This window comes from Sparus aurata, chromosome 11 (assembly GCF_900880675.1).
Source record: "Sparus aurata chromosome 11, fSpaAur1.1, whole genome shotgun sequence".
Classification (NCBI taxonomy): domain Eukaryota; kingdom Metazoa; phylum Chordata; class Actinopteri; order Spariformes; family Sparidae; genus Sparus; species Sparus aurata.
In genome coordinates, this window is record NC_044197.1 from 10,029,967 (window position 1) to 10,057,017 (window position 27,051).

Sequence of the window (27,051 nt, forward strand, 5' to 3'; positions counted from 1 at the left end):
AAAATGTCAGTGTCATGGTATGTATTTAGTGTACATAGATATATCTAACATTGTGGGAGCTTCTGTGTTAAAAGGTGTATTTATTTAGATAACACTGTTTGAAAATAACGTCAAAATTCAAGAAAAATTGGTTAGTTTGAATTTCTGTCATGTCATGAAGGATCTGTTTTAGAAACAAGGTTCTCTGTGAATCTTCCAGCTAAATGCAGCTGAATCAATGGCCTCTCAGCTTGAGGACAGCAAACTAACATTTCTATACTACTGTCTTCCTCAGAATCAGTCAAAGGTCTGAACATAAAATGTATATATTTTTTAGTCAATCAGGCTTATGTTGTTTTGAGCCTTAAAAAAAGTTTTAAAAGAGAAAATCCACCACAAAACAGGCTTTACATGGTGCTATATATACTTTGGGGTAGTAAAGCCAGTATCTGAAAACAAAGACAACTGACTGGGCTTGAAATTAGAGCATTATGGCTTAAAAGATGACTCCACTGGTTTAGCATGATGTGTTGGATTGTTGGATTGCCATATGGGCAGTTACAATCAAGATAAAACTGATATATGTTTCCAAGATTTTGTGATCTACCCAACTTTGTGTCATGCTAATACTCAGGGTTCCTACACGTTCTAATACAACAAATTCTGGGATTTTCAAGGCCTTTCCAAGCCCAATTTTCTCAGATCTTGTTTTCTCTTTATTTCCCATCCGTCTAATAATTGATTTGTTGTGTTTTTAAAGTAGTCTTTGCAGAGAAGAGTGCAGTGGAGGGTTTTTTGCACCTCACATCTTTTTATGCTCATGTAGACATTAATCGGCATTTACTTGTATACGTGTAAACCAAATAAATACAAAAATCTAAAATGTACTGCACATTGTCGGTAAATCGTGCAATTCTGTTCAACAGTGTGTGTGCCACTGTGTTGTTGGTGTACCTGGTTTCAACGCAGGGCTGTGGAATGGAGATAGTGGGCTCACTGTCGTGTCTCTTCAGCTCCACCTCCACTGTGATGGTCTGCTGATCCTCCTCACGCACACGCAGCTCCTCCTGGGTCCTGAACACAAACATAACACACATCAAATAACACGCAGGGAGGAAATGAAACACGTGTGAAAAACAAACGCTGCCACATCTTAGCAACGGGAAGAATGGGCCTACTCATAAACACACCAGCCAACAGACTGACCTCACATTTTCTCCCCCACCCACCGTCCACACCCAAAAATGTCTAATGCTGTGAAAACTCTGAAAACAGCTCAGTTTATCCTGCTAAAAAAAGGTTTGTGAAGTGAAAAGCAGAATTCATGCCCCTGACTCACCTTCCGTCATGGCTGAGAGACTGGGTGTGCCTCCTGGAGACAGAGGACACAGTGTCAGTACAAGCTGTCAGTGAGCTCACACGCAACACACTGGTGTGGCTCCTAAAATATCAAGGAAGGATGCCATAACGTGAATTTTCTCTGTTTAAGTTTTAATCTAAAGCTTTAGGTGAGATTCACCAAACAAAAGAAATATATACTACAACAGTAACAGTCCTCAGATTGTAATGGATGGACGCCAGTGTTTTTAAAGTATACATGTGAATGTGTGTGTTACCTATAGCGGGGGTGCTCGGCTGTGTCAGAGGGGGACCTCTCCGGGATGGACAGAGAGGTGGTGGAAGAGAGAGTGGTGGCAATTGATGCTGTGGTGGCCTCCTCAAATGATGGAGGAGTACATGGAAGAAGATCTGGTCGCCCTGGAGACACACACACACACACACACACACACACAATTCTTATTTTTTATATTTATCTTAAAGAAGGCTGATAGCTGTTAATTTTTTTTTTTTTCAGAGCTTAATTCACTTTGTCTTAAGTGCTGTTCTGCTTGTGTAGCCTTTTGTTTCCCATGGCAACAGCTACAACCCTGTTATTTATCAAGGGTTGGAATGATCAGTAGTGTTATTGTTTACTGAAGGAGGCTGTGAAACATTTTCATGTCATGCAGAGAGAAGCTGCCTGCAGCCGAAGACAAAAAACCTCTAACTCTTAACACACCACAACAGGAATGGAACCAATCACAATGTTTGTTGTGAATAATAATTTAATAATAATTTCCAGGTGCATCACGCACTAGCTATTTAAAAAAAAATCTAATTCAACTAAAATATATGTTTGATGCTTTAACATGTCATTAATAACAACACTGTGTCTAGTTATCCTGGGGTTAATTCGCTGGACTGCAGCACTGTTTAACAGGCGTTATTTACCTTCGTCCTCCAGCGTTGGGAAGCTGCGAGCGCCTCGCAGGTCGTAGATATTCTCATCTCTCTCAGAGGGCAGCTGGCTGGCTGACCAAGCAGCACCAGGACCACCGCACTTCGGCACTGACAACGACACACGACCCTTCTTGGATGGAGATGACTTCAGAGCTGTGGGACAATGAGTATTAACACATTAATGGTCCTGTATTATGCCAATTTTAGGTTCATATATCAATTTGGGGTGTCTACTAGAAAATATTTACATACTGTAATGTTCAATAAACACATATATTTTTCTCATACTGTCAATTACTGCTACACTTCTATTCACCCTCTGAACAGTCTGTTTAAGTGCCTGTGTCTTTAAGCCCCCACCCCCCCAGAAAGCTCAGTCTGTTCTGATTGGTCAGCTCTCACAGGCCTGAGCAGGCAGCGTTGTAATATCATAACTTTACAGAAGGCCTGACTGCTCGTTCAAAGTCACATTTTTTATCGAGCTGTGTGCACTTCTCTTTAGAATCGGCATCTTGACTCTTATATTTGACTTAATAGTTAGATGGCAGCTGGAGCTGATTTATGATGAAAAAAAGACATGGAAAATTTACTGTGTACAATATGTGACCTTTAAAGAGTATATAATGCTGTCAAAATAACCTTTTTTTGGGGGGAAACTTAAGGTTTCAAATCGTTTTGTCGGCCTGCCCCATTTCTGATAATTGTTACTCTCTGTGTGAGAATCTTTGGAGAGGGATCAAAAAGGATCAAATTGATGTTAAACTCTCACATGACACGAAGCAGCACCTAATAAGGCTGTTCGCAGCTGCATCTGATTTTCCTGTCAAGGCTCGGCAGCAAAAGAGACAAAAGCCTGGCATCTGACATTTGTGTCTGTGGCTCCTCCAACACAGCCCTGTCTGACTATGTAAGGCAGTGTCTGAACTGAACTCACAGGAGCTCTTCTTGAAAACCGTGCTGCTCATGAATTTGAAGAACCTGTCAGCGTAGAAGCCCGGCCGGTGGACTGATACAGTGTCCTGAGGGAGAGACCGGAGAGATTAATGAGACAAACAGTGCATGAATAAAATGATCAATCCTGCACTTACAGTGGATTAATATATTAGTCTACCTAGGTCCCCATTTCAGTAATTCTTTTTTCTCTAGGTCAAACCACCAGACAGGACAACACATACAAAAAAACAAAACCAGTGACAGACGGAAACACAGTCGGACAAGGCTACAGACGCGTCTCTTCATTATTTATGTTGCAGCAGACTGACAGATGACACTTGGTGTTTGGTGTTTACTGACAGAGGGATGGAGGAGACTGAGGAAGTGGAGGAAAAGCAGCTCGGTTATTATTAGGCATTTTTGTGTCTGCATCACCGGACTTCTCTATGAGTAACATCTTTGAAGGCATCCACCCAACTGAGCCAACTGTGTGTAACACAGTGAGAGCGAAGGAGTGTATGTTATCATCAGCAACAGTGACGCACACAACGCTGTTACAGGGTTGCTTACTCTCCCACACATGTCTTGCATATGAGTGTGTTTCAGAGTGGGAGAGTGGAATGAGTAAGGAGAGAGATTATTCACAGGACGGAGAAAAATCTGTCGACGATGTAAAATGCAAACCCTGGAGCACATGAAGGGGTGCAAGCTGCTTCGTGTCTTGGGGAGTATCTAGTAACTAGCCATTATAATTGGATCCAGTTACTGAGAAAAAATGTGTTATTAAATTACACTTGCCTCTGATCTAACAATAACATCAGTGTGCATTGCTCACTTTGATTTGATTTGTTATTAGATCAAGTTTAAGTGTGTTAAAAGTAATTCAGCTCTACATGTTTTCTGTGCACATCAAAATAGGCTACATATTTAGGTTTTATTAAGCTTTTTGCCAAGTTTAAAACATTTGCTTGCTGATCAGTATGACATCACAGTGAAGTTGACTATTGACCTTTTGTATTCAACTTCATCAATTTCTTCTATTAGACATTTGTGTAATTTATGCGTAACACATTATCACATTAATTGTTGAGTATTAGCCCAAAATGTGTTTTGTGGGGTCACAGTGACCTTTGACCACCAAAATCTACTCAGTTCATCCTTGAGTCAAATTGGATGTTTGTGTCAAATTTGAAGAAATTCCCTCACAGTGCTCTTGAGATATCACATACACAAGAATGGGACAGACAGACATAATGCCTCCGGCCAAGGCTGTCGCCGGCACAGAGGCATAAAAAGTCAACAAATGTAATAAGATGCATTACTTTGATGATGTAATTAAAATAGTAACATTACCTATTATATTTTTAACAGAGTAACAAGTTATCTGTAAGCTTTCGTATTCCAAAAGTAAGCAGTGTATTGTCTGAACAAAATAATAATTCAGCTAATTCTTATGTAAAATGTAGTTCTAGTATGTGTTGGATATGATTTTTCTATCATCCTTTGGCTTACCATTGGGAATTTGGAAATGCTTTGCAAGCTCTGGCTGCATTAATGCAACACAGACTGTGACCTTTAAGCAGTGAAATCAGACCTGACAGCTCACTTTAAACAACACTATATGTTGTGTAGGCCAGCAAGAGCTGCTAATCGCCATGACTCAGGTCCTATTTGTTTATTAGATATAGTGGAAATGTATGTGGTCATGACATTTTAGAAACCAAAGTGGCATACAGTGTGCCCACTTGTAATTCAAATACAATAGTAAAGAAAATGTACCATCAGATACTCTGTGTCTCTCTCTCTGTTTCTCACGCCCGATTAAAGGCCTTCTGTTTATAAAGGCGATTTACTGCGAAGTGAGTAAAACTCAGTAACGGCTAATCTTTGTGACAGTGAAAGACAAAATGAGAATGAAAATGGACTAAATAGATAGTTTAAAAAATAAAACCTCAATAATAGACAACTGGGGCTATTGATTGGCATACAGTTCACCTTCGAGTAATCCATATCCCTGCTTAAAACCGATTTCTAATCTGCTTTAATAAACAAACACACCCACAATAATTGATGTGTCTAAATAAACATGTGCTTCCACTTCCTCAGTAACTTTGTAAATCACTATGAGTGCAGAACTACTGGGCCAGGAGGATATTACACAGTTTTAGTCATAGTATTAGCTGTGCGGGTTGAAAGAGAGCGAAATAAACAGATAAGGTAAGAAGACAAGCCGACAGAAAATAAACATAGCAAAACAGATTGTTCTGCCAAACGTGAAGCTAATAAAAGTCCTCATGGAAAACAAGAAAAAGCTTGAGGCTACTGTTTATGAGGTCTGGTACTCACTAAATGTAGCTGTTGTTCTTTTGTGTACTCTCCTAAGAGACTTTATGTAAATACAACCCGTCTCGTCTCTGGATAATGTTATAATACAGAATAAGAAGGAGCAAGTTAAGACAGTTACAGTTCTATATTTTTGTTACCTGATTACAAAAGAGTCAATGTGTTGTGCTGATAGATGTGTTGAGTCCTTATATGTGTTGCGTGTGTGTATATGTTATGTCTTTGCATCTGACAGGCTCTGTCTCTATATAAAAAAAGCTATTAAAAACTCACCCCGTCGTGAACCAGAGCCTTCCATGTGTGCTCCAGTTTCTTGATGAGCCTACAGAAACAAAGAGAAGCACAAATCAACACAGTGACCTTAGATATGTTTATACATTAGGGTCATAATCTTGAATGTGCTGTCTGAACTTATTAAGTTGTTTCAGTGCATGGGTAAACAGTAGGTATTCTATAATTATTTGCCTTCCATCTCCAGCCTGTGACTCACTGTAAGATGAAGCTAATAATGGAAGAGTGGTGACCAAGTGTAATGATCACCTGTAGGACTGCAGGATGTCGATGATTCCAATGTAGAGAAGAAGTCTCTCTCCTTTTCCGTTCACAGCCGGGATACCGCCCATCCTAAAATGAAAAGCAAAATGAAATGTATGAAGAGAATGAAATTGTATTTATTCCTAGACTCTTTGTGATTCAATTCTGACTTTCTGACTAAAGCAACTTTTCGGACTAAATTCTGACTAAAGCAACTTCCTTCACTCCAGCCACGGCGAAAATGTTAACTGTCTTAATTTCATAGCTGGCAGTTTTTTGGCCTCTAGCCGACCTGCCAACCTTTTAATCCACACTGAACTTCAGTAAAGCCTGAGATCTCCTGGCACGACACTGCTGACACCACTTTGATGGGTAAATCCCACGTTTGCCCTCAGGATCACTTGAAAGTGGAGCAACCTGCTTCAGTGTGACCTTTTAAATCTCTCCTCAAGCCTTGTTTTATAAGCTTTTCGTCATTTCTTCTAAAGGCATGTTCTGCTACAACGTTTGATGAGAATGTAAACAGGTTAAAACGTCTATAAAATACTTAACATATGAAATATTGTGTCTGATGTGCAGTTTAAATTTAAGCACTAAAATCATTTGAACTGTCAGTTGAAGCACTGTGAAGATACTTTTTTTGAGAAAAGCTGAAGAGCTGGTGAGTTTTTATAAAGTATATTGATGTCAATATATATTGTTATATTCCACTTTATTTATTAGCATTAATATGGAATAGGTGCTCATCAAGTGGAAATCAGAGACATGCACACCCTTTTTTTTATTACAGTCCAGTGCCAGCAGTCACATTTATCACCCAGCTCCTTTGCCAACAGCTTCTTGTCTCTCTGGTTTAACTCACGTGTCGTCAGTGTCGATAGACCCTCCGCAGGCGGCTCCTCCCTGGATTGACTCCATGGCTGTGGAGTACAGGGCCTTCTGCTGGGCCACGGGCCTCTTCTCATCACTGCCGCCCTGGGAGCCCTCCATCTGCCTCTCCCTCTCCGCCTGGTCCATGTTGTGAACCCCGAGCAGTAGACTGTAGTCCATGATCTTGAAGCTTTCCAGCACCTGAGCACCAGGGCACATAAAGACAGATGAAAGCGTGCAGTGATTGACAAAAACGTGACTCACAAATCAGAGTGAAAGCTTTTTATCTACAGTTTTTCTTTAATGCTATACAGAAGACAATGAGTTATATCCAGTGATGCACTAGCATGCATACATTAATAAACAATGTATAGGATAGCCAGTGTGTGCAGATATACAGTGCTCCCTCTTGAGCACATGCACTATAAAAGTAAATGTGTGGTGGTGATTTACAAGAGAGGGGCAGGCCTGCTACCAGACCAGACACCTTGTTAAACCTCTTGCTCGTAACAAAGCTCTGATTTACAGAGAAGGATCCTGGGAAACACTCTCATAAATAGCTTTTTCTTTCTCTGCCTTCCTCACTCCTGCTTCCCTCCATCCATGATGCTCTATTATTAATCAGGGCATGGTAAGATTCCTGGGTTTTCCAGCTCTTATCCTTCCTTTTGTGGACTTTCTACTCTACCTCTTTCTACTTTTTTACTGCCTCCCTACTCCTTCCTCCCCCGAGACGCTGCATTATGGCATAACTTGATCCTTATTCTCATCATACCTCTAATCCCTCCCTCTAACCATTACGGCCTCACTCTTTTGAGGATGTCTCTGGAGACTCCAGATCAAGGTGTTATGTGGATCCTCCTTCAGAATCAGTAAACCACACTCGTCGTCTCCCCCTAAGCTGGTTCTCCCTCCGTCCTGCCATCTTCCTTGTCTGTCTGTCCGTCTGTAATGTATCCTCTCCCTCCGTTTAACTCACCAGGCAGTCTCTCTGTAGAGTCTTGACCAGCGCGTTGTAAGTGTCCTGGTCTAGCATCAGTCCATCCTGGAGGTCTTGCATGAAGTCCAGGTCTTTGAAAGTGGGCCTGGCCTTCTCTCTTTCCTTCTTGGACGCTCGCCTCTTGTAGGTGGAGCCCTTCAGGTCGTATTTGAGGTGCATGCGAACCACACGGGGAAGCACGTTGTTCATCACCACCACGCGGATGTTCTTCCCACCCGACTGGACACAGTAGAGGCCGAAAAACTTGGGCAGCAAAGTGCGAGGGTTCTGATTCAAGTTCTGTAAGAGAGAGAGAAAAAAAAAAAAGGAAAGTAAGAATCATCTTTGAAGGTCTTTTAAACTGCTTTCTGCTGCTGTGCTTTGACAGGATGTTGAGGTAGGTCTTAACACTAAAGGGAACAGATCTGAAGAGCTTAATCAAGATTTGTGAGGGGAAAAGTTGGGTCGGTCACCACAAGATATATAATCACATTTAACAGGACTGAATCTTTGAAAATGCCCAGAACAAGATGAACATAACACACAGGAAAATGCTCAAGTTTTGGTGTCTAAAGATTGACAGGAAAATACAAACACACCTAGGAACACGAGGTAACAACACAGAATCATTTTTCATTTTACAACGACACCTTGTGAGAAGAAAATACACCTGAAATAACTAATACAAAGATAAAACATTATTTGAGAAGGCACCTTATTTATATACAATTCTCTGTTATCCAGATGCAATAACTCAAAGGAACATTTCACCCCAAAATCAAAAATACATATTTTTCCTCTTACCTGAGTGCAATTTATCCATCGAGTTTGTTTTTAGTGTGAGCTGAAGATTTTTACTGCAGCGATTGTGTGTCTTCTCTTGAACATAATATTTAATGACCTGATTACTAAAGATAATCATTACATTTACATCTGCCAACTCTTTCGCCCTGGAGAAAAAGCATGCCTCTACTCATGGACTAGCGCCACAAGCTAAGGGCCATCGAGTTCAGTTATATTCAGGGAATGGCAGACATCTCTATGGTTACTTTCTCCAAACTCAACAACTCATAACAAAACAATCTCGATTAATAAACAGCACAAGTACTTTGCCCTATTTTTTTTTAAAAATGCTTTTGCTTTGTACTCAATACAAGACTCTCCCCTCAATCACAAATCTGTGCTGAATATCTCAGTGGTCAATCCAAACAAATGAGGTTAGTCCGAGCCCGGTGCGCAGTTGAAAACCTGCTTTGACCTTGGGACCAGGGCCAGCTCAGTCCCATTAGAGAAATGAGAGGGGAAAAGTAAAAAAGATAGAGTGAGCCACGGTCCGCATAGTGATAATACACTGCATTCGAGGGAGGAAATTACTTCTAGAGAAGAAAGAAAGCGAAACAGAAAGAGTAGACATGTAGGATGAATGTGGAAGTGTGGCTAAAAGGCCCTGTGCTTTCTGTGAATGACCTTCAGATGAGAAAAACTGGTCAAAAAAAGCAGAAAAATGAAAGAAAGGCAGTGCACAGAGAGAGAGAGAGAGAGAGAGAGAGAGAAAGAGCATCCTCTGCCCTCAGCCACACACGACCCCTCTGTCAATGTTAAGAGGGCAGAGCAGTGATGAGCCAACAACACAGACACGTGAGGGAGAGCAGAGCGACGGAGAGCAAATATGAGCATGAAAGACAGGCAGAAGGAGAAAGAGTGGATTAAAGCACGGGGCAGAGCGAATGATAAAGGAAACCAAATTACACTGAGAGTGTCACAGCAGCAGGGAGAGTGATAAGACAGTAAAACGTGAGAGAGGGTGGACTATAATAGAAGGAGCGGATACGCAGCAGGGAGAGCGGTGGCAGCAGTGGAGTCGGTATTATATCACTGTGATCTGTAGGCTGCCCAGAGCCAGACTCCTCAGCCAGTCCGCAACCGCCAGCCAGTGTGGAAGACATCAGCAGCTCCACCAATGACTGCCTGCATGTTGCCTGTTATGCTCGCTACGAATACAGATACATTTTGCTATTACGTGTACAGTATTTCTGTTTATTTTTTGTTCTTTAAGTTGATGTTTCTGTAATTCTGTAACATTGTATCCGTCTACCTTATGTTTTCTGTTGTTTTACCTTGTGTTTTTCCTGGCACAGGTTTGATTTGTCTATTTGTTCTTCTCTGTCCTCAATTCACCTGCCCTAGCCCCAGGCTACTATAGGAGCCTGAATTACTGTACCTATATTAAACCTTTTTCCTGGCTTTCTCACCTTAGTCCAATTATACCTACAAAAATGCCCCAGAGCACAACCAAAATGATGGAAAAGGTCACAGGATATGTGCTGAGACTTGAACGTCCCTGAATGATTAAATAAATTCTTGCAGTGGTCTTCAGCCATGGCTGTCGGCACATGAATAAACACAAGGCTGCGGGGCCGTGAACCTTAACGAGGCTGGAATGGCAGCATGGACATACATGGAGCTGTTGCTGGTTGAGTTCATTCAGAATGAGCCTGCAGACTGTGGAGAGGGGTGAGGGGGGGTGCTGCTGAAACACACTGGCCAGTGTCTTATGAAACCGCATGGCCGGGGGTTTCAGTCGGAGATCATAGCGCTGTTATGTCTGCTTTAATACAAAAGGGACGTCACGCTCGGAGGAGAGATTTCCAGGGTCTTACATAAACCTGAGATCTAAAAATATGACTCAAAATAAGACCAGCAGGGAGTGTGCAATGAATGAAAGCATGAGTGGTGCTTCACCACCTTTTGTGCAGTGTGTATGAATCTGTGTGTGCATATCCCCGATAGTATCAAGCTCGTATATTTGTAAGCCTGAGTAATATTCACTCAGCATGCTATATCCTGCATGTTTGATGTCTACCATGAAGGGAAAAAGGGGGAAAACTACAGACATGAAAGCAACTGTTAAAGCTCACTGGTTGAAATGCAGAAGCAGCTTTTTGATTTCCCATTACACTTACCATGTAGTATCCAGGCAGTAGCTTCTGTAAGAATTCAGCCTCCTTGTGCATCACAGTCTTGATGATGAACTCGTCGTCCTTTGTAAGGTAGAAGACGGAGCCACTCGCTCCGGGATTGGACAGCTCGATCAGAGGCTCATTACATAGCGAGTACTGCAGGTCCGCATGGAAAACAAACACAGACACACACAAGAACAAAGAAATATTGATTAAAACATAGAAAAACGAATTGACAGTTTTAAGCCGATCTGATCTTGTGGATTACCCTACATTACACTACATTATCCTTAGCTGCAGGACACCTATATAAGGCATTTTCTGATTACCTCAGTCCAGATAAAGTTAAGGTTTGATAAACATAATCAAATGTAGGTGTATAACCCTGACCTTGAAGAAAAAGATAAAAATTGTGGGTGAAACAAGAAAGAGAGAGAGAACACGTACAGTAACAAATAGATTAGACTCATTTAGACGTCAAACAAAAACTGCTTTGAAATTCTAGCTTTGTTAACACACGCATCAGACTTCTGCTGGTGTGATGACGAGCTCAGCCCATTCTCTCCCTCCCTCTCGGCTGCTTAAAAGCAGGTAATGACGGACATTTTAAAAAAAGGTGAAGCTGCCCCCACATACCCTCTGCTAATGGCTCACTTTTAAAACATCCCTCTCAGAGTAGCCTTACATCTAATTTCATACCTGTTTTCCACATAAAAACACAGCTGAACGGGGTTGGCCTGAATTAGGGGCTAATGGCATGGCTGACTGCAAATGGTAACATGCAAACAGTGCCACGTAAAAATATGTTATTTTCACACTAAGAAGGCTAATTCAACACACACGAAAGTCTGTTATAGATGAAACAGCCTTAGAGGTGACAGAGTTGTGTTAGGAAATGTAAGGGTTGATTACATTTACTATGAAATTGTCATCTGTTTGCACCAAAATTTTATTTATTTTATCTTTGTGTTTGTAAAATCTAACACAACACAATGATTTTCGCTGTGTGCTCAAACAAAAGCCAAATGAATATTAAAGTCACCAGTTCTACTGTGACGATTTAATGATTTTCTTTCTCTTGGACTGGCATGGCAAAGGGGCATTTGTGACTTTAGTTTGACCTTCACAGACAAAACAAACAATCAGAAATGTATTCTCAAATTCATCAACATGAAAACATTCTATCAAAATGCTTTCTGCTTGTATGCCCTCATGAGTGCTGCATGGTTTCACATGCAACACATGCAAATGCAGAGCTCAGTTAAGATTGGAATCACCGGCCTAAACCCGCTCACAGTATCCGCTGGGAGAGGGCCAAAGAATTAATAAATACTATGAGATGAAGTTAATTATGTAGATTATCTACACACAGTATATACATGTATTTAATGTGTGAATACTGTAATTTCAGATTTGTCTCTTGTTTGTTGTAATTATGTGACAGTCATGCCTGGTTTTGTAGTAATCTTAAAAGACATTGTGTTTTCTGCTCCAAAGTCTACCAGCTAATTTGTGATACAACCAAACAAACAAATGAATAAATAAATAAACACACCTGTGCAAGTATAAAGTGCCAAGACCTCTGTGGAAACTAAGCTCCTCTAAGGGTGGACTTACTCTGATACTATGATTGCAGTGTGATTACTTTAAAATGTTCTTCCTCCACAAGCGGTCTAGATTTAGAATCAGGTGGAGAGCACTGCCCCTCTAATTCAGGACATTATTCAGCTAGGCCAGTCAGACTGAATTAGAGCACCCTGTCCCCTTCAGGTAGTGTATTTCTAATGCTAGAACAAGCTGCTAAACCCTGAACAAGTTAGTTTATATTGATCTTAAGTTTCTGGTTGTGAGACTCTATTTCCTAATAAACACAGTCGTACCAAAAACCCTTAAAATAAGTCATTTGATTACATGCAAGTCCCCAGATGACTCATGTGTGGACATATGGTGATGAGCGACCACAGGCTGGCTGAGTAGAGATGTGGTGTTTACACGTGGTCGGAGTGCCGATGCATTAAAGCTGTGTGCACATGGCACAGACAGAAACACTGACTAAGCAGTGTATGTATATTCTGCTGGACTGCTCAGGGCAGAGCGGTGAATCATGCAGCCTCCAGGTCCTCCAGGCTGATGAAGGGTGACAAGCTGCAGACCTTCCTTCCCTCTCTTCAACCATCCTCTCTCCTTCTTCTCTTGTGCTGTTGCATTGCCTCTCATCCTCATTCTTACCATCTCAGCTCTCCACTTCTCATCCAACGTTCTCGTCATTTAGCAATAAATATTATTTACTTTCTATCTTGACATCTTTCTTTCGTCAATCTGTGTGTTCTATCATCCGTTCTAGTCTTGCCCCCCTTTCTTCTACATCCATTACAGCTTCTTTCATTTTGTACTATGTCACTCAAATCCCTCAATTTAATTTTGGGCCACAGATTATACAGCTATGAGTGAGTCAAATCTTACCAGGTAGTCATCCGGCCTGATGCCAAAGAGTTCTCTGAAGTAGCGGAAGGCCACAGGAGCATATGTTTTAAAGCGGAAGTCTGGGAAGTGGTGGGCCGGAGTGAGGTTGCTGCCTTCACTAAAAGAGAGAAAAACATCAGAGAACATGAGATGAGAAGACGGTTATCAAATATTTTCAACAGGTAGGTTAGGAAGAATCAATACCAATGAGCACATTAATATGATTTCAACCACATGTGCATTGGTTTGTGTGGTTGCAGCAGAGACCTGGGGAAAAAGATGCTCTCCACCACGTAGAAATCCTGCATCAACACATCTCTCTCCGGCTTGGAGCTCAGGTTGCCCACCGTGTAACCGATGCCCAGCTGGATGGCACCTTTCAAGGCTGAGGATGTGGTCTGCGGTGAGAGGGGTGAGGGAGATACGGTGAGAGAAATACTTGTCCGTTCTTTAACCCCCACTGTCAATGAACAGACTCCGAGTCAGGATAAGGGACCATCATTAATAAATGTTACCTTTCTTGTTAATTAAGATTTGGTTTATTATTTCACTATCGACAAACAAAGAAATGATATATAAACAATTTCAGCAGCATTTGTTTATCTTAAAAGTTGTAGCTGATGTGAAATACCAATTAGCTAAAGTTTAATTAGCTAAAGTCAACCATTTATTAATGTTGGTTATTATGAAGTGTTACATAAAAAATCATTGGAATTTAACATCCAACATGTTTAGACATGTTTAGAACCATAAGACACTTCATGTGCTGCCTACAGTACCTTCTTGTAAGTAGTTTCCCCTGATGCATCCACCCCTCTGTGGCCGATCTTCTTTCCCTGACCCGGCTGGCCTGAGGATGAGGGCATCTGACGAGAAAAAGAGGGAGAGGCACTTTAGGGTATTACAGGCAACAGGAGGGTTGATACCTGTTTATATACATTGATTTTTTTAAATACGGAAGACGGTGGAGTGCCACAGTATTAATAAATGTGTGCAGATTTCAAGCTTTGATGACATGAGCAGACAAGGTGTTCACTTTGAAAGTAAAATGTGAAGTTTGGTTCATCTGTCCTTAGGATCTTTAATCACTGGAACTCTCACTGTGCACAGCATGAGGTCTGATAGCTCAGATTTTTATTAAAACTAATTCAGGAACTGTTTTAATGGTCGAAGGTGCAGATGGAGATTTTAAATCTGAAGCTGGACAACCAACTTAAATATTTCTCGGGCTGATATAAGTAATTTTCACTGAACTTTTTGGTTAAAGTTGGCATTCAAAGAGAATTAAATGTCCTCAGTGGACTCAAATTAAACAAATTGTGCAATATTTGCAACTGTCTGCTTGGAAGTACAGCCCAGTAGCTGCAGTGCCAGATGGATGGGATTTAGTACCAAATTAGGAGGATTAACAAAATGTGAGCCAAGTTGTCGAGCAAAGACAAAGAATACTAAAGTGATTTTGAAATAATGTGTTGAGTGCGCTTTCTAGTAGTCTGTAGTTTTCAAGCATCAAGAGAGGACAAGCAAATATTTCCTGACCCAAATATTAATCAAGCCAAATAATAATTGCCCAACATCCTCAGATCAAACCTTTGTAGTGGTTTCAGTAGCGTCTGGCTAAAACCAAAGAACTTTAAGCTATTGATATGAAGGATCAAACATGAACTAAACGGAGCAGATGATCACAGGGACAGATGGAAGCTCACCTCTGTGATGAAGGCTTTCTTAGCAGCAGCATCTGACAGAGAAAAAGAGGACAGGCAGAGATGTTAGTCGCACTGAGATGAGAGACTCCATTACTCAGCATCATTAGTGCTCTCCGTGACAATGATGAATTCCAAAGGGCGGACATAGCAGTCCAACATTATGTAATAACAGTGTCAAACACAAGTAGGGGCCTGTCAGCTAGAGCAACTGCAGGAACTAGTACTGTCAGCTACAAGGGCACCAAGTCCTTTGTAAAGCCCCATGTACTCACGCATGTGTGTGTGTGTGTGTGTGTGTGTGTGTGTGTACGTGTGTGTGTGTGTGGGTTTGTTTGTGTGTGTGTGATAAATGCATTTTCAGCCATGCTTGCGGCACGAATCTAGCAAAGGCAGGGTCGGTCTGTCAGTTCACAACTTTGGTCCAGACTGAAATATTTCACATTTATTTGATGGATTGCCACAAACTTTCGTCCAAACATTCATGGTACTCAGTGAATGAATGGTTCTGTCTGATGACTTTGTTGACTCCCCAACTTTTCCTCTAGCATCACGTAACATTTGTGCTTTTGTGGTTTTGCATGGAATGTATCATTAGCTACTGGACTGATGCCACCTGCTAACTCTGATAATCTGTCCATCCTTTCAGTGATTTTCATGCAAATATGTCAAACATTTGTTGCTTCCAGCTTGAATGTAAATCGTTGGGTTATGGACACATGGCTCATCATAAAAATAATAATCTGCAGATTAATCATTATCCCCAGTTTGTGTTAAGTGTTTATTACACTAGATTAGTGTTAGCAAGCCAACGTACTAAACTTAGATCGTATACATAGCGAATAAAATACAAGCTAAACGTCAGCATGTTGACATTGTCCTTGGGAGCATGTTAGCAGGATGATTTTAAGCCCTAGGCACAAACAACCACTGAAACAAAGTACAGACTCATCTACAGTCTCATCTTGTTTTGACTTGCTGAAATACCTTGTAGAGTAAACCCGGCCAACACGACCTGGCCAAAAACATAAACACGTTTGAATCTTGACTGGAAAAAGCTCAGACACTCTTTGACTCAAGTTGGTCTCATGACCCTTTTGTTTCACATTTAAACTAACATGAAAATAAAAGCTCTGCTAAACTTAAATTTCCTTTGAGTTTATTGGAGTGGGAGTACACGCTCACCCTCCTTTACAAGCTTTACAATGCTAATATTATCTATGTTGTACTTTGCTTCCCCAAGATACAAAGAGCCCACATTACATATCGTACAAAATAGTACAGCAGTCCTGCTACTCCATGTTGTATCCATTTTTACTCTAATAACAGGATGTAGGCAGGCAGAGGCCTGTTTTCGCCAGGAAGGCCTGAAATGGATGCATAATTATAGATGTATAACATTCAGCATAATAATGAAGAGAGACCGAAGAGGGCAGGAAACAGAGAACACAACATGAGCAAATCAAAGAGTGGAAAGATAGTGAGAGGTGATGAGACGGCACTTCAGACAGCTGAAGAGTGAGGCTGATTGATTCCCTCTCTGTTAATCATAATCATCAGCACTCATATCAAACATAGCTGCTCAGATGGTGGAAGTCATAGAGAAACTGCAGACATGTTCATACTAGCAACAACACAGTCTGACTTCTGTTCACACTGAAACTACAACTAAATGAAATTCAGCCGTTAATTACTTTTATCATTCACACCTGTGCATAATTTGATTATGTAAAATTACAATTGTTCTGCTTGTAATTGCTCCACAGAGTGAGCCCACATGCAGGATTTGAGTGGATGTGCTAATATATTTGCTCTGAAGGGAGCTACAGTGTGCAGACTTTTTCATTATTAAAACCTAATTTCATATACTCTGAATATTATATATTCATATATTTTAAATGTACTACATATCAAAATATTTTCATAATTTCATGCAAAGAAATGTCACCAGTGGTCTTCGTTTTGAGCATTTACTAACAGTTCTCCTATCAGTTGGGCACAAGGTTGTAAGAACTAGGGCTGCAACTAACAATTACTTTCAATGTTGATTAATCTGCTAATCACGTTCGCACTGTCAAAGAATTGTGAAAAATGGTAATCACAATTTTCTAAATTACTATTACAAAAGCAGCAAAGGGACATGTTTGAAATTTAAAAGACAGAAACAATCAATTAACAGAACAGTTATTTTCTTTTGATCAACTGATTGTTGCAACTCCAGTACGAACAATGAATTAGCGCTCAATTGTCTTTCTTTGTGTGTTTCTGCTGCCTCTGACTGCGGTAATAACCAACTTGTACCACTATTAACATTAGTATAATTATGTCAATTTTGCTAGAAAAAAATATTTTCCTTCAGCCACAATACACCTTTGTGATTGCAGAAACTTTGGCTTGTCAAGGCAGGAAAAGCTCAGTGATGACATAAATGCTGGTCCTGTTCTATCAAGTGTCCCAATGAGCTATTCAGGTGAGCGAGTACGCACAAAACCAAGACCTCATCTGACTGGAATGCAGCCACCATTAATGTTTTTTAGTACACCTGAGCTTTTCCTGTGATGACATGTCAAAATATCTTCAGTGAAATGAGCTTATTGTTTGATACTATTACATTTGTTTTTCACACAGAAATGTTGTCTTTAATTTTTAACATTACAACATTTATTACAGCTCCATGCAATCATTAAACCAATGTACAGCTAACAAATTTCCCCGTTTGCTGGACTGATAAAGGAATTCTAATTCTGATCAATGTTATTAGTGAAACGTGTTCTCCTTCTCCTATGACATGTTGTCAGAATGTCTGCTGTGACATGGGTCTTTTAACTCTAAACAATTCAGGCCAAATAAGGATGACAAGAGATGAAACGTGACTTCCTTGCTTCGACCTCAGCATGAAAGGAATCAGTCTCCTTAAGCAGCTGAGACATTCACAGCTAACCTATATAAGCCAGTGTCACTCAGAAGTGGGATGGCATCTTCACCGCTTCACTCTGTGCTTGAATTGATAGCCAGCCTTCTCTCGTCTCTGTGCGCCTGCCTGCCTGCCTGCTTGCCTCTCGTGGATGCCCATGTGACTGAACTACAGAATAGCCCGTTCGCCACCCCTCCTCCTGCTCAGTCTCTCTATCTCTCTTCCCCAGTCTCTCTCTCTCACACACACACACACACACACACACACACACACACACACACACACACACACACACACATGCATTCACATTGGGATGAGCAAACTGAAGCGTGCCAATGCAATCCCGGCAACGCTCCCTACAAGCTGGAACATCCAGGGAATAAAATTGTAGAGAGAAAAAAAAAACCTGCTGGTGAAGGAATGTTTGCAATGCAGATAATTAAAGAGGAGGTTCTTCTGCTTTTTAACCACACTGTACTATTCATCTGTGTCTGTAGGTCCAAGCTTGTGAAAGCATGTGACTTCTTCACATATCTTGTGGCATTTCCAAATGTCTGTTCCCTAAGTGAACATGTATTTGTGTGTGTGTGTATGCCCTGAATCTTATTGCTATCTCCTGCTTTCCACGTGCCTGCACCTGTTTGGACTGCCCTCAGTGTGTTTTTGCATGTGCAGGTATGTGTGAGGGAGTGTGGCTGATGGATGAGACCACCAATTTTAAGGCACCGTGTGTGTGTGTATGTGATTTTGTGTGAAATCAGAGTCAGCCAGGCTGTGTGTGTCCGAGCACGTGCTACATCTCTACCTGCACGCTGACTGTGACAGTTAGACCAACAACATACAGCTTATAAATTAAGCTCCAAACATACTGTATAAAGACTAATAACACAAGTACTACAGCCTTAAATAACACGATTATGCTGCTGCTTACGAACTTAAATCTAACTTCTGAATCTTCAATCCGAAATCATAATTTAACTTTGTGGTTCACATAATATATTCTGATTACATTGTCCCTGTACTGAAGTAAAAGATGCTGTGTGAACGCTCCAGTAAGATGATCGCTGATATGATGAGATAGAACTGAAGCGTTCCTAAGGTACATAGTGCTAATCAAGTCATCTTAGCAGTGATAAACTCAACAAGCTAGGAACTACAGTCTCTGACATCTGTAGAGAAAGACGTATAATAGAATTGCCACCTGGCAAGAGATACAGAAGTATCTGCTGCCATTACACCAGACATTAGAGCAGCTTCTTTCCTCGGGCTGTAAGAACCCTCAATTCATCCCTTGCAGTAGACAATATTAACGTAGTTTTTTTCCTTGTGCAGCAAAAAGGGACTTCAACTTCAATTTCGTTCTACAAACCGCTGTTTTAAAACAACTATTATATTTACCTTGAATAATCCTTAAATCCTCATTTAATCCTTTAATTTGTGAATAAAGAAATCAATTTAGTTTTGGATTACTAGTAGTTTTCTGGGAGGCCCTTTTTACCATATTTTATGATAACATTCCTGTAAAAACTGAGAAAACCATCTTCAGAAATACGCCTCGACCCAGAAGCACAGTAGTCTGACATGATAACATGATACTAGTGTTAGGATCCCTCCATTTACCTCTAACGGGTACCCAAGTGATTCCATCCTTGATAATTTAGAGAGGCTTCAGAATGAGGACATGAGTTAAAATAGGTCCCGCTCCACTATCATGCTGCAGCAGCAGCAGTCTGTAGAGTTCTGCAGGGAATGGAACAACAAATAGACCCATCCAAATAAATAGCTTCTAGCTGAGACTGTTGCCTAGCGGGACTGCTATGTGTTGGTTTAGTGGTCTGCTCTTGCAACCATTAAGAGACTGGTCAATTACCAGCTGGTAATAGCCACGGGAGGTTAAGTGAGACTCAGGCTTATTTACTGTATATCATTACATTCATATACACTGCATCACTGCTTAACCACAGAATTATAAGAGGCTGTGTACATTTGCTGAAAGACATAATATGTAACATTTCTGCAACATCCAAAAATGACTCACATCCTTTATATATTTTGTTAATTGTCCAATGATCACACACAACTTCAGCACATCATCAAACTATGTCTTGATGTTTTGATTAAGAGACTCCTTGAAGCAGAAATTACATCCCTACTTACATCAGGTGTTAGATTAGCCCAAGTCCATCAATTTAACTGTCACCACAGTGATAACACGTGAGAATAAAAATAGCAGGTGGTGACACAAAAAATTAATAAGGCAGGTGCAAGACAGAACTTGCGTGCTGGTGATTTCCTGTTTCCTCTTCCAAAATCCAAACTCAGGATTTTGGCCCACATGTAGTACAAATCTAATTGCCAGTTTCTTTGTTTTCAAAATTAAAATCTACCTCACTGCATGGGGCTGTTTGAGATCGGTCTTCAATGTGGAATGTAACATGAGGTCCTAACTACACACAGCGAAGGCATTTATGCACCAACATCATATGAAGCTTTTTTTTTTAATCTAGCTGATTTATAATTTTGCATTTTTATCATTTTATTAACAAGAGGGACAAAGAGACAGTTTGTAACCCCCTCCAGTGTTACTCTTTTACTTCTACTCACGTGTTTTTACTTTAAACACTGTTTGCACTGGATATAGAAGTACAATAAGCAATGCAGTCTACACAGTGTGTTGTGCTTCCACAAACACATTTACAGTAAAATCAGTTCTTGTCAAAACTTGCTTCATGATGGGCAGAATGGTGCACATCCTAAGACACATATATATATTATGATTCAACTCAGGGTTCAGATTTCATCTGAATCTCTTTCACCTTCATCTCTTCCCACTTTTAAATGATTTACAACAGCAGGACCTCTCAGTATTCATGGCACATTTTCATTAAAACCTTTCTCGCCAACTGTGACGCTGAGCTTTTTATAATAACTTGGATAATGTTTCAACATCTTCCACTTGTAAATACTGTATATAAAAATTGTTTTTAAACCCTCGCACACACTTGTGCACACAATTTTTTCTTCTCCGTTTCCATGGTGCCCCGATTGAGGTCAACCAGCACTTTGTGATGAACGCACGTGTGCCTGGAATCAACAGACAGATGCTGCCTTCCACATGTCCTTTCATGCTGCTGTTTAACAGGGCATTAGCACAGCCACACAGGTGATGTGATACAACTCACACATACATGTGCAAACAGACTGCAGGCGTTAACTAGGGCTGGGTATCACCAGGTACCTCGCAATACGATACTATCTACTATACTATCTACTATAACGACAATATCACGATACAGTGATTCTGCGATAATCGATATATTGCAAGAAATTTCACCCACGATACATCACGATATCTGTGTCACTGAAGAAATTCAGAATTTATTGACTGCACTGAATCCATTTCACAGGAATTACAAAACATTGTCAATCAATTTCACATGACTGACAGCCAAGTAAACAAAGAGTATATTGCACAGTGTCTCTTCTTAACACACACACTGACTACAACTATCATTAAATATCGATATGTGTGGGTTTCGGAGCTGCTTAAACCATTTTTTAAATTTTGTTTTTATACCTATGTTTGAATAAAGATAAAGTTGTCCTCCGAAGCGGGGTGGTGGTGGTGGGCCAAAATTCTTTTTATTTAATTAATTTTTTAAACATTTTTAAATATCGATATTTGGCACCAGTGTATCGATAACGTACCTCAAGACGAAATATTGTGATTTATTACACGGCTATTCTTAATGCTGTAGAATGCTCCATTCACTTGAATGGGGCTTCCCAACGTTCGGCGGTCAATTATTTTCGTATAACTGACCGCTGCTAAGCATATTTGACCGTTGTCACTTATTTCGTAGCACTAAAATCGTTGCTCCGCAAGTAGTCCGGTCACTTTTCACCCCAGCGTCTTCGGTCGCTAAGAGACGTGCTGATCTGTAGTCTACTTCATATCGGAAAAACGTACTCCTAGGCCACTCGTATGGATGAGTTTCACATTAACTTTAATATTCTTGGAAAATACGCTGATTTCAACTCTTGGCAAAAGGCCGAGTTGTCGTCACCGGTCAAGAAAAGAAAAAGAAAGGGAAGCAGCGAAGAGGGAGAACCGAAACAGCGCCGGTTTGGTGAACTATATTTCTCTGCTGAAAAACACTATGAACGCTAACAAATAAATTGTAAAAAGACACACTGTGTCAAGTTTTTTTTTTTCGTGTTGGCAAGTAACCATGTAATAAGCGGGATAATGTATAGAACGGCGGTCATTATCGGGAAAATAAGTCCCGCCAGGACGAATCGGACCGTGACGCGAAGCGTATTTTCAATATTTTGGCACACCCCTATTATTAACACACTCATTACTGATATGATGGAAAAGATGCTACATAAAACCAGCAGCAGTCTCATATGATTAACTATCTACTAGAACAAAACCTCATCAGACACACTGGAGGAGGGGTTTTATTTCTGGCATTAATTCCACTGATATCCCTGAAGTAAACACAGCATTCTGTTTGTTGAGTTATACAGTGAAGTTGTTGCCACTGCATCCAAAACAATCTTTTTCGTAAAACTACATAAACAAAAAAAGCAGCACAATCTAAAGCAACAAAATAAACCTATAATAAATTCCGCAAGGCAGCACTGACAGCAGTGTCTGACCCAGGTGGGATCAATACTGGACCTCCCTGAGGACGAGCCAAGTAAGAGACAGTGTTTGAGATGGCTGTTTGTTATCTTGGCAGAGGCTAAGTGACGGCGCTCCAGCTATCGATCGAGTGTTAATTTTTCATGCCGTAACAGGGCAGCGCTTATTGTGTCAAAGTGCGTCTGACCTGACCTATAGAAAGAAGAAATCCATACATCTGGTGAATTTTAAAGAGCAGGAGATAAACAAGGCAGCTTACTCTCAGTGAATACTCTTATGTCAATGTTTTGCTGCAGGGTACTAACATTATCTCTGACAAAAGCCTGAGAGCGAGATGTGCTCGTCCAGGATGCTGCCGAAGTTCAGACGGACACATCCGCCTGGAGGACGACCTTTTTTTAGAAAATATTAATTTTTGGTTGACCTCAGCCTAGTTCACTTCACACAGGAGAGTTATGCAACACAGCGATGGCTGCTGTTTAGACTGAGGGAAGGGAAGCTGATCCTAAATCAGTGCCATCAGGCTATCCTACCTTTGAGCCCTTGATCTCAGGGTATTTTTCCATGAGGACACCAGTCAGCCAGTGAGGTCCTTGTCCTCCGTCTCTGGCCACAGTCCAGAGTAGAGAAGTGGAGGCAGTAATGAGGCCAAATTGAGTACATTTGGATGCACACTAGTTAACTAGTCAATATACAGGACATGATGTTTTATTGTATTATCTTATCATCAGTTGCAAAACATTAGAGCAATAATTAATCTTCATATTGTTTAAAGGAAGAAAAACACTTTGGGATATTGGCTAAATCGCTTTCTTGGCAACAGATAGGAAGTTCAATACCACTTTAATATCTCTGCAGAAGGGCTGGGAAGACATGGCCTGAAAATAACATTGGACTATTTTTAGGCTTTGTTGTGATGAAGTTTGTTTCGGACTGAGCAACAATCACCACGATAAATATGACCAAATATCTTGATAATCATATTGCAAAAATAGTGTATGGATGACCTCACAATATGTTAACACAGTGAGATTTTTGACAAATAACCATCATTAATGTGGATATAACGATAAAGTGAGTACAGACTAATATTAGAACAAGTATAATTCTGGAAATAACATAAATTTACTGTAATGCAGCCTTTAAAACTAGGAAAAGACAACACTTATAACATGTCTAATATCATGATTACGATATAATGCCATATATAAATTATTTCAGAATAATCCAGCCCAACCCAGCCAGTTGCATTTCTATAACTAGGACATGATGTTAGCACGCACACACACATTGACGGGATACTGTAAAAGCCAGGCACCAATGTGTGCGTAAACAAAACATGTGTAGATATCTGTGTTCCTCTTAATATATTATTTTCTTCTCTCAGTTGACCATTTCTTCTCCATCAGTACAGAGCCACTTGAATGGCAACACTTATAATTAAGGAGTCATCAACTTCCTAATGCTAAGCTTTTCAAAGAAGCTTTAAACGTTCCTCGCAATTACGGCACGCTGGCAGAATAAGATCCTTACAGCTTATCCGTACTGCTTTTGCATGTAAACACACAGTAACAGACACAGACAGAGAAACACACGCTTGTTAATGCCAGCGACTTACAAGCTACAGTTGGACGCATGGTTGAACCCAGCTCTAAATGCGTTAACCCGTCTAACATTGGCATGGTGGTGCTGGCACATATTTCCCCTCAGCATTCCTGTTTTACAGAACAAAGCGGTGAGCTCAGAGGGGGGAAAGCTGCTCCGTCCTCTGCTGTCAGAGCATATCATACACTTTGTATAATACAGTGAGTGTTTGGTGGAAGCAGAGGCTGGAGAGGACAGCTTTTCACTATGCCAAGGCATCCATTATGATCAATGGCATCAGGCAAGCAAGAAGGGCTTAATAAAGAGCGTCCAGCCTTCTGCTGGCTCACAAAAAACCACCCTTAGAGACATGTTGCTTGGAGCTTGATGACGAGACATGCACAACACCGTCTGCACGCATACAAATTGTTTGTTTTGTCCAACCAACAGTACAAGAGTCCAAAGATATCAGTTTACTATCGCATAAAAGAGACAGAAACAGCTAATTTCCCAACTGAAAAGATGGATCCAGAGAATTTTGGTCGTTTTAGTTGCCAATTGAAGTCCCGTTGATTGACAAAGTGAATCATGGACTAATTGTTGAAGCTCTATAACAGTCTTAAATAGCCTTTACACTAGAGACTGTTCAATAAATTAACAGCCAATCCACAGCAAAGTGATAAAATGCTTGTGTGATGATAGCTGCTTGTTTCAGATTCAGCTCAACATCAGCTCAATTAAATACTGTAATGTTTGTTCTGCCTGTTAAGATCACTTTTGGACGTTTGTGCTTGAGCTGCCAATGAATTATTAATCATTAGTCATAAAAGATTTACAGATTCGGCTGATCGACGATGAAAATATTCATTAGCAACTCAATATGATTGTGACAAAGACAATGAGACAATCCAGGGAATAACACACATATAGTAATCTTCTAGCCTAGCGTTGAGCAGTAGCCATTTTAAAAAGAAAGAAGGCAAGAACTTTTTTGCCTTTTAAGCATATAAAAAAGAGCAAGCATCAGTGGTTTTCTTACATTACAAAACCACTGCAGAGCTGTAAAACAACACTCTACATTATAAAACAGACACACACCTATAATTTTAAACTAAGGACTTTTCCACCAGTCTCGGAGCTGGAGACACCACATAGAGGCACACTGCTCCCATGAATCCAGTTGGCCGGGCCTGACTGTGGTTCACCCAGACAGAATCTGAGGTTCTGTAATTGTGACATAGGCAGATAGAAGCCTAAATTCAAAGCCAGCTAAACCACGGTCACTATTAGTTTACTATCCCTAATCCCAATCCCATTCTCTCCAGGCTACTAGACCAACTGTCTGGATTATCGGGATAAAATGGCACCAATGCCAAGGGCAGGCAGAGGTCAGGAGACTGTCTGTCTGTTTTTCTGGGTTGCTGTCTGTCTTTGCTCTGCTGCAGCATGAGGGGGAAATAATCCCTTTCTTTTAACAATCAGAGACACAGGGGAGAGCAGGAAGTGCTCTGTCAGTGACAAAATCAGGGATCAACCTTTATGGTTGGTTTTAAAGGTTGATTCCTGAGGTTGATAGGTTGATATTTTAAAGGTTGATTACTGATTATAAATCATTAAGAAGACTGACAACCCATATTTGGAAACCATGGAAAACAGAAAACTTTGTGTCAAAATGTAGTTACTGTACTGTACTTCAGTACAATTTTAAGGCACTTTCCCTGAGTATTTCCATGTTTTGCTACTTCATACTTCCACTCCACTACCTACATCTATTTGATAACTTTAGTCACTAGTTACTTTATTCAAATTATTCAGCGTCCTCTTGTGACAGGTACATCAGATAGTGTTGTGGGCAAGACCAAAGAGTGCTGACTACAGACAGAACGAACGCTGTGTCCGAGCCAAAGGATCACATTGTGAAGTTAATTTATTTTACCGACACAGAAAACACTGATATCAATAATCAGAAAAAATGCTGAATATCAGCCCAGATAATCAGACGATAATCAAATAGCAAACCAAATACCACACCTGCCAGTATATCTGCATCTACTGTCTGCCTTCACCATCCAAATCAATCCATCTAACCTTCAAACTGACAACGAGACGTGGCACGGCTGACAGCAGCCATTGGCTCCAGTATAAATCTCACCGCGATTCAGGAGAGGCTGCGACAGTTACATCTCCATTTCACACCGCGGGTTGGACTAATGGAACAGCTTTGTATGAAGGTGTCATTTTTTTCTTGGAGAGGCCTGAAAGCTCAGCGAACTTTGAAATGGAAATTCAAGATGCAGAAAGAGGTGTCTACATTGAAGAGGAGGCGAGCTGCTCGGCCAAGTCCTGACATAATATTAAGAAGGCCGTAGTGATACTAGCTGCTTCTTACACACACACACACACACACACACACATACACTCCTCCTGACCGACCGCTATTCAGACATCTACCTGTGTGTTTGCGGGAATGCGATGCCTGCCCTCAGTGTGAGTCCCTACCAATAGACATCAGGAGAGGAGTTGCAGTAATTGATATTTCCACATTCACAATGTCAATTAACATTTTGTTCTGGACATCGGCTGGTGGGAATGTTGTATTTATACCACTGGATAGACATGTCAAATGTGTGTGTGTTTGCCCTATACTACCTCAGGGAGACTGGCAGGGCCAAGTAGCAGCACCCTGTTCTCTGGGCAAAGCTAAAAACAGCTCAGACCTCCTGGCAAAATGACACAAACACACACACAGACACACAACTCTTATGCAATTTCAGTATGTTTTCATTACAGAGCTTCCAGATCAGAACTGAGCTTAGTGGTCCTTGCTGATCCTCAAAATGCAGTCAAGAGCTTTCAGC

The 27,051-nt window shown here is 40.7% G+C and overlaps 1 protein-coding gene across 4 annotated transcripts in view; it reads right to left on the minus strand.

Annotated features, from left to right (window-relative positions):
- The window catches only part of pip5k1ca (phosphatidylinositol-4-phosphate 5-kinase, type I, gamma a), a 48,108-nt gene that overhangs the window by 12,086 nt on the left and 8,971 nt on the right, over positions 1-27,051 (minus strand). For all 4 annotated transcript variants that reach the window (XM_030432779.1, XM_030432777.1, XM_030432776.1 and 1 more), the window contains exons 2-15: positions 15,048-15,079; positions 14,121-14,207; positions 13,609-13,739; positions 13,342-13,459; positions 10,882-11,034; positions 7,919-8,218; positions 6,932-7,140; positions 6,076-6,159; positions 5,809-5,857; positions 3,194-3,278; positions 2,251-2,412; positions 1,596-1,737; positions 1,319-1,351; positions 934-1,053 (exon numbers count right to left, since the gene is read on the minus strand). In XM_030432779.1, the coding sequence (XP_030288639.1) occupies positions 934-1,053; positions 1,319-1,351; positions 1,596-1,737; positions 2,251-2,412; positions 3,194-3,278; positions 5,809-5,857; positions 6,076-6,159; positions 6,932-7,140; positions 7,919-8,218; positions 10,882-11,034; positions 13,342-13,459; positions 13,609-13,739; positions 14,121-14,207; positions 15,048-15,079 (1,705 nt within the window). The remainder of the gene's footprint in view (positions 1-933; positions 1,054-1,318; positions 1,352-1,595; positions 1,738-2,250; positions 2,413-3,193; positions 3,279-5,808; positions 5,858-6,075; positions 6,160-6,931; positions 7,141-7,918; positions 8,219-10,881; positions 11,035-13,341; positions 13,460-13,608; positions 13,740-14,120; positions 14,208-15,047; positions 15,080-27,051) is intronic.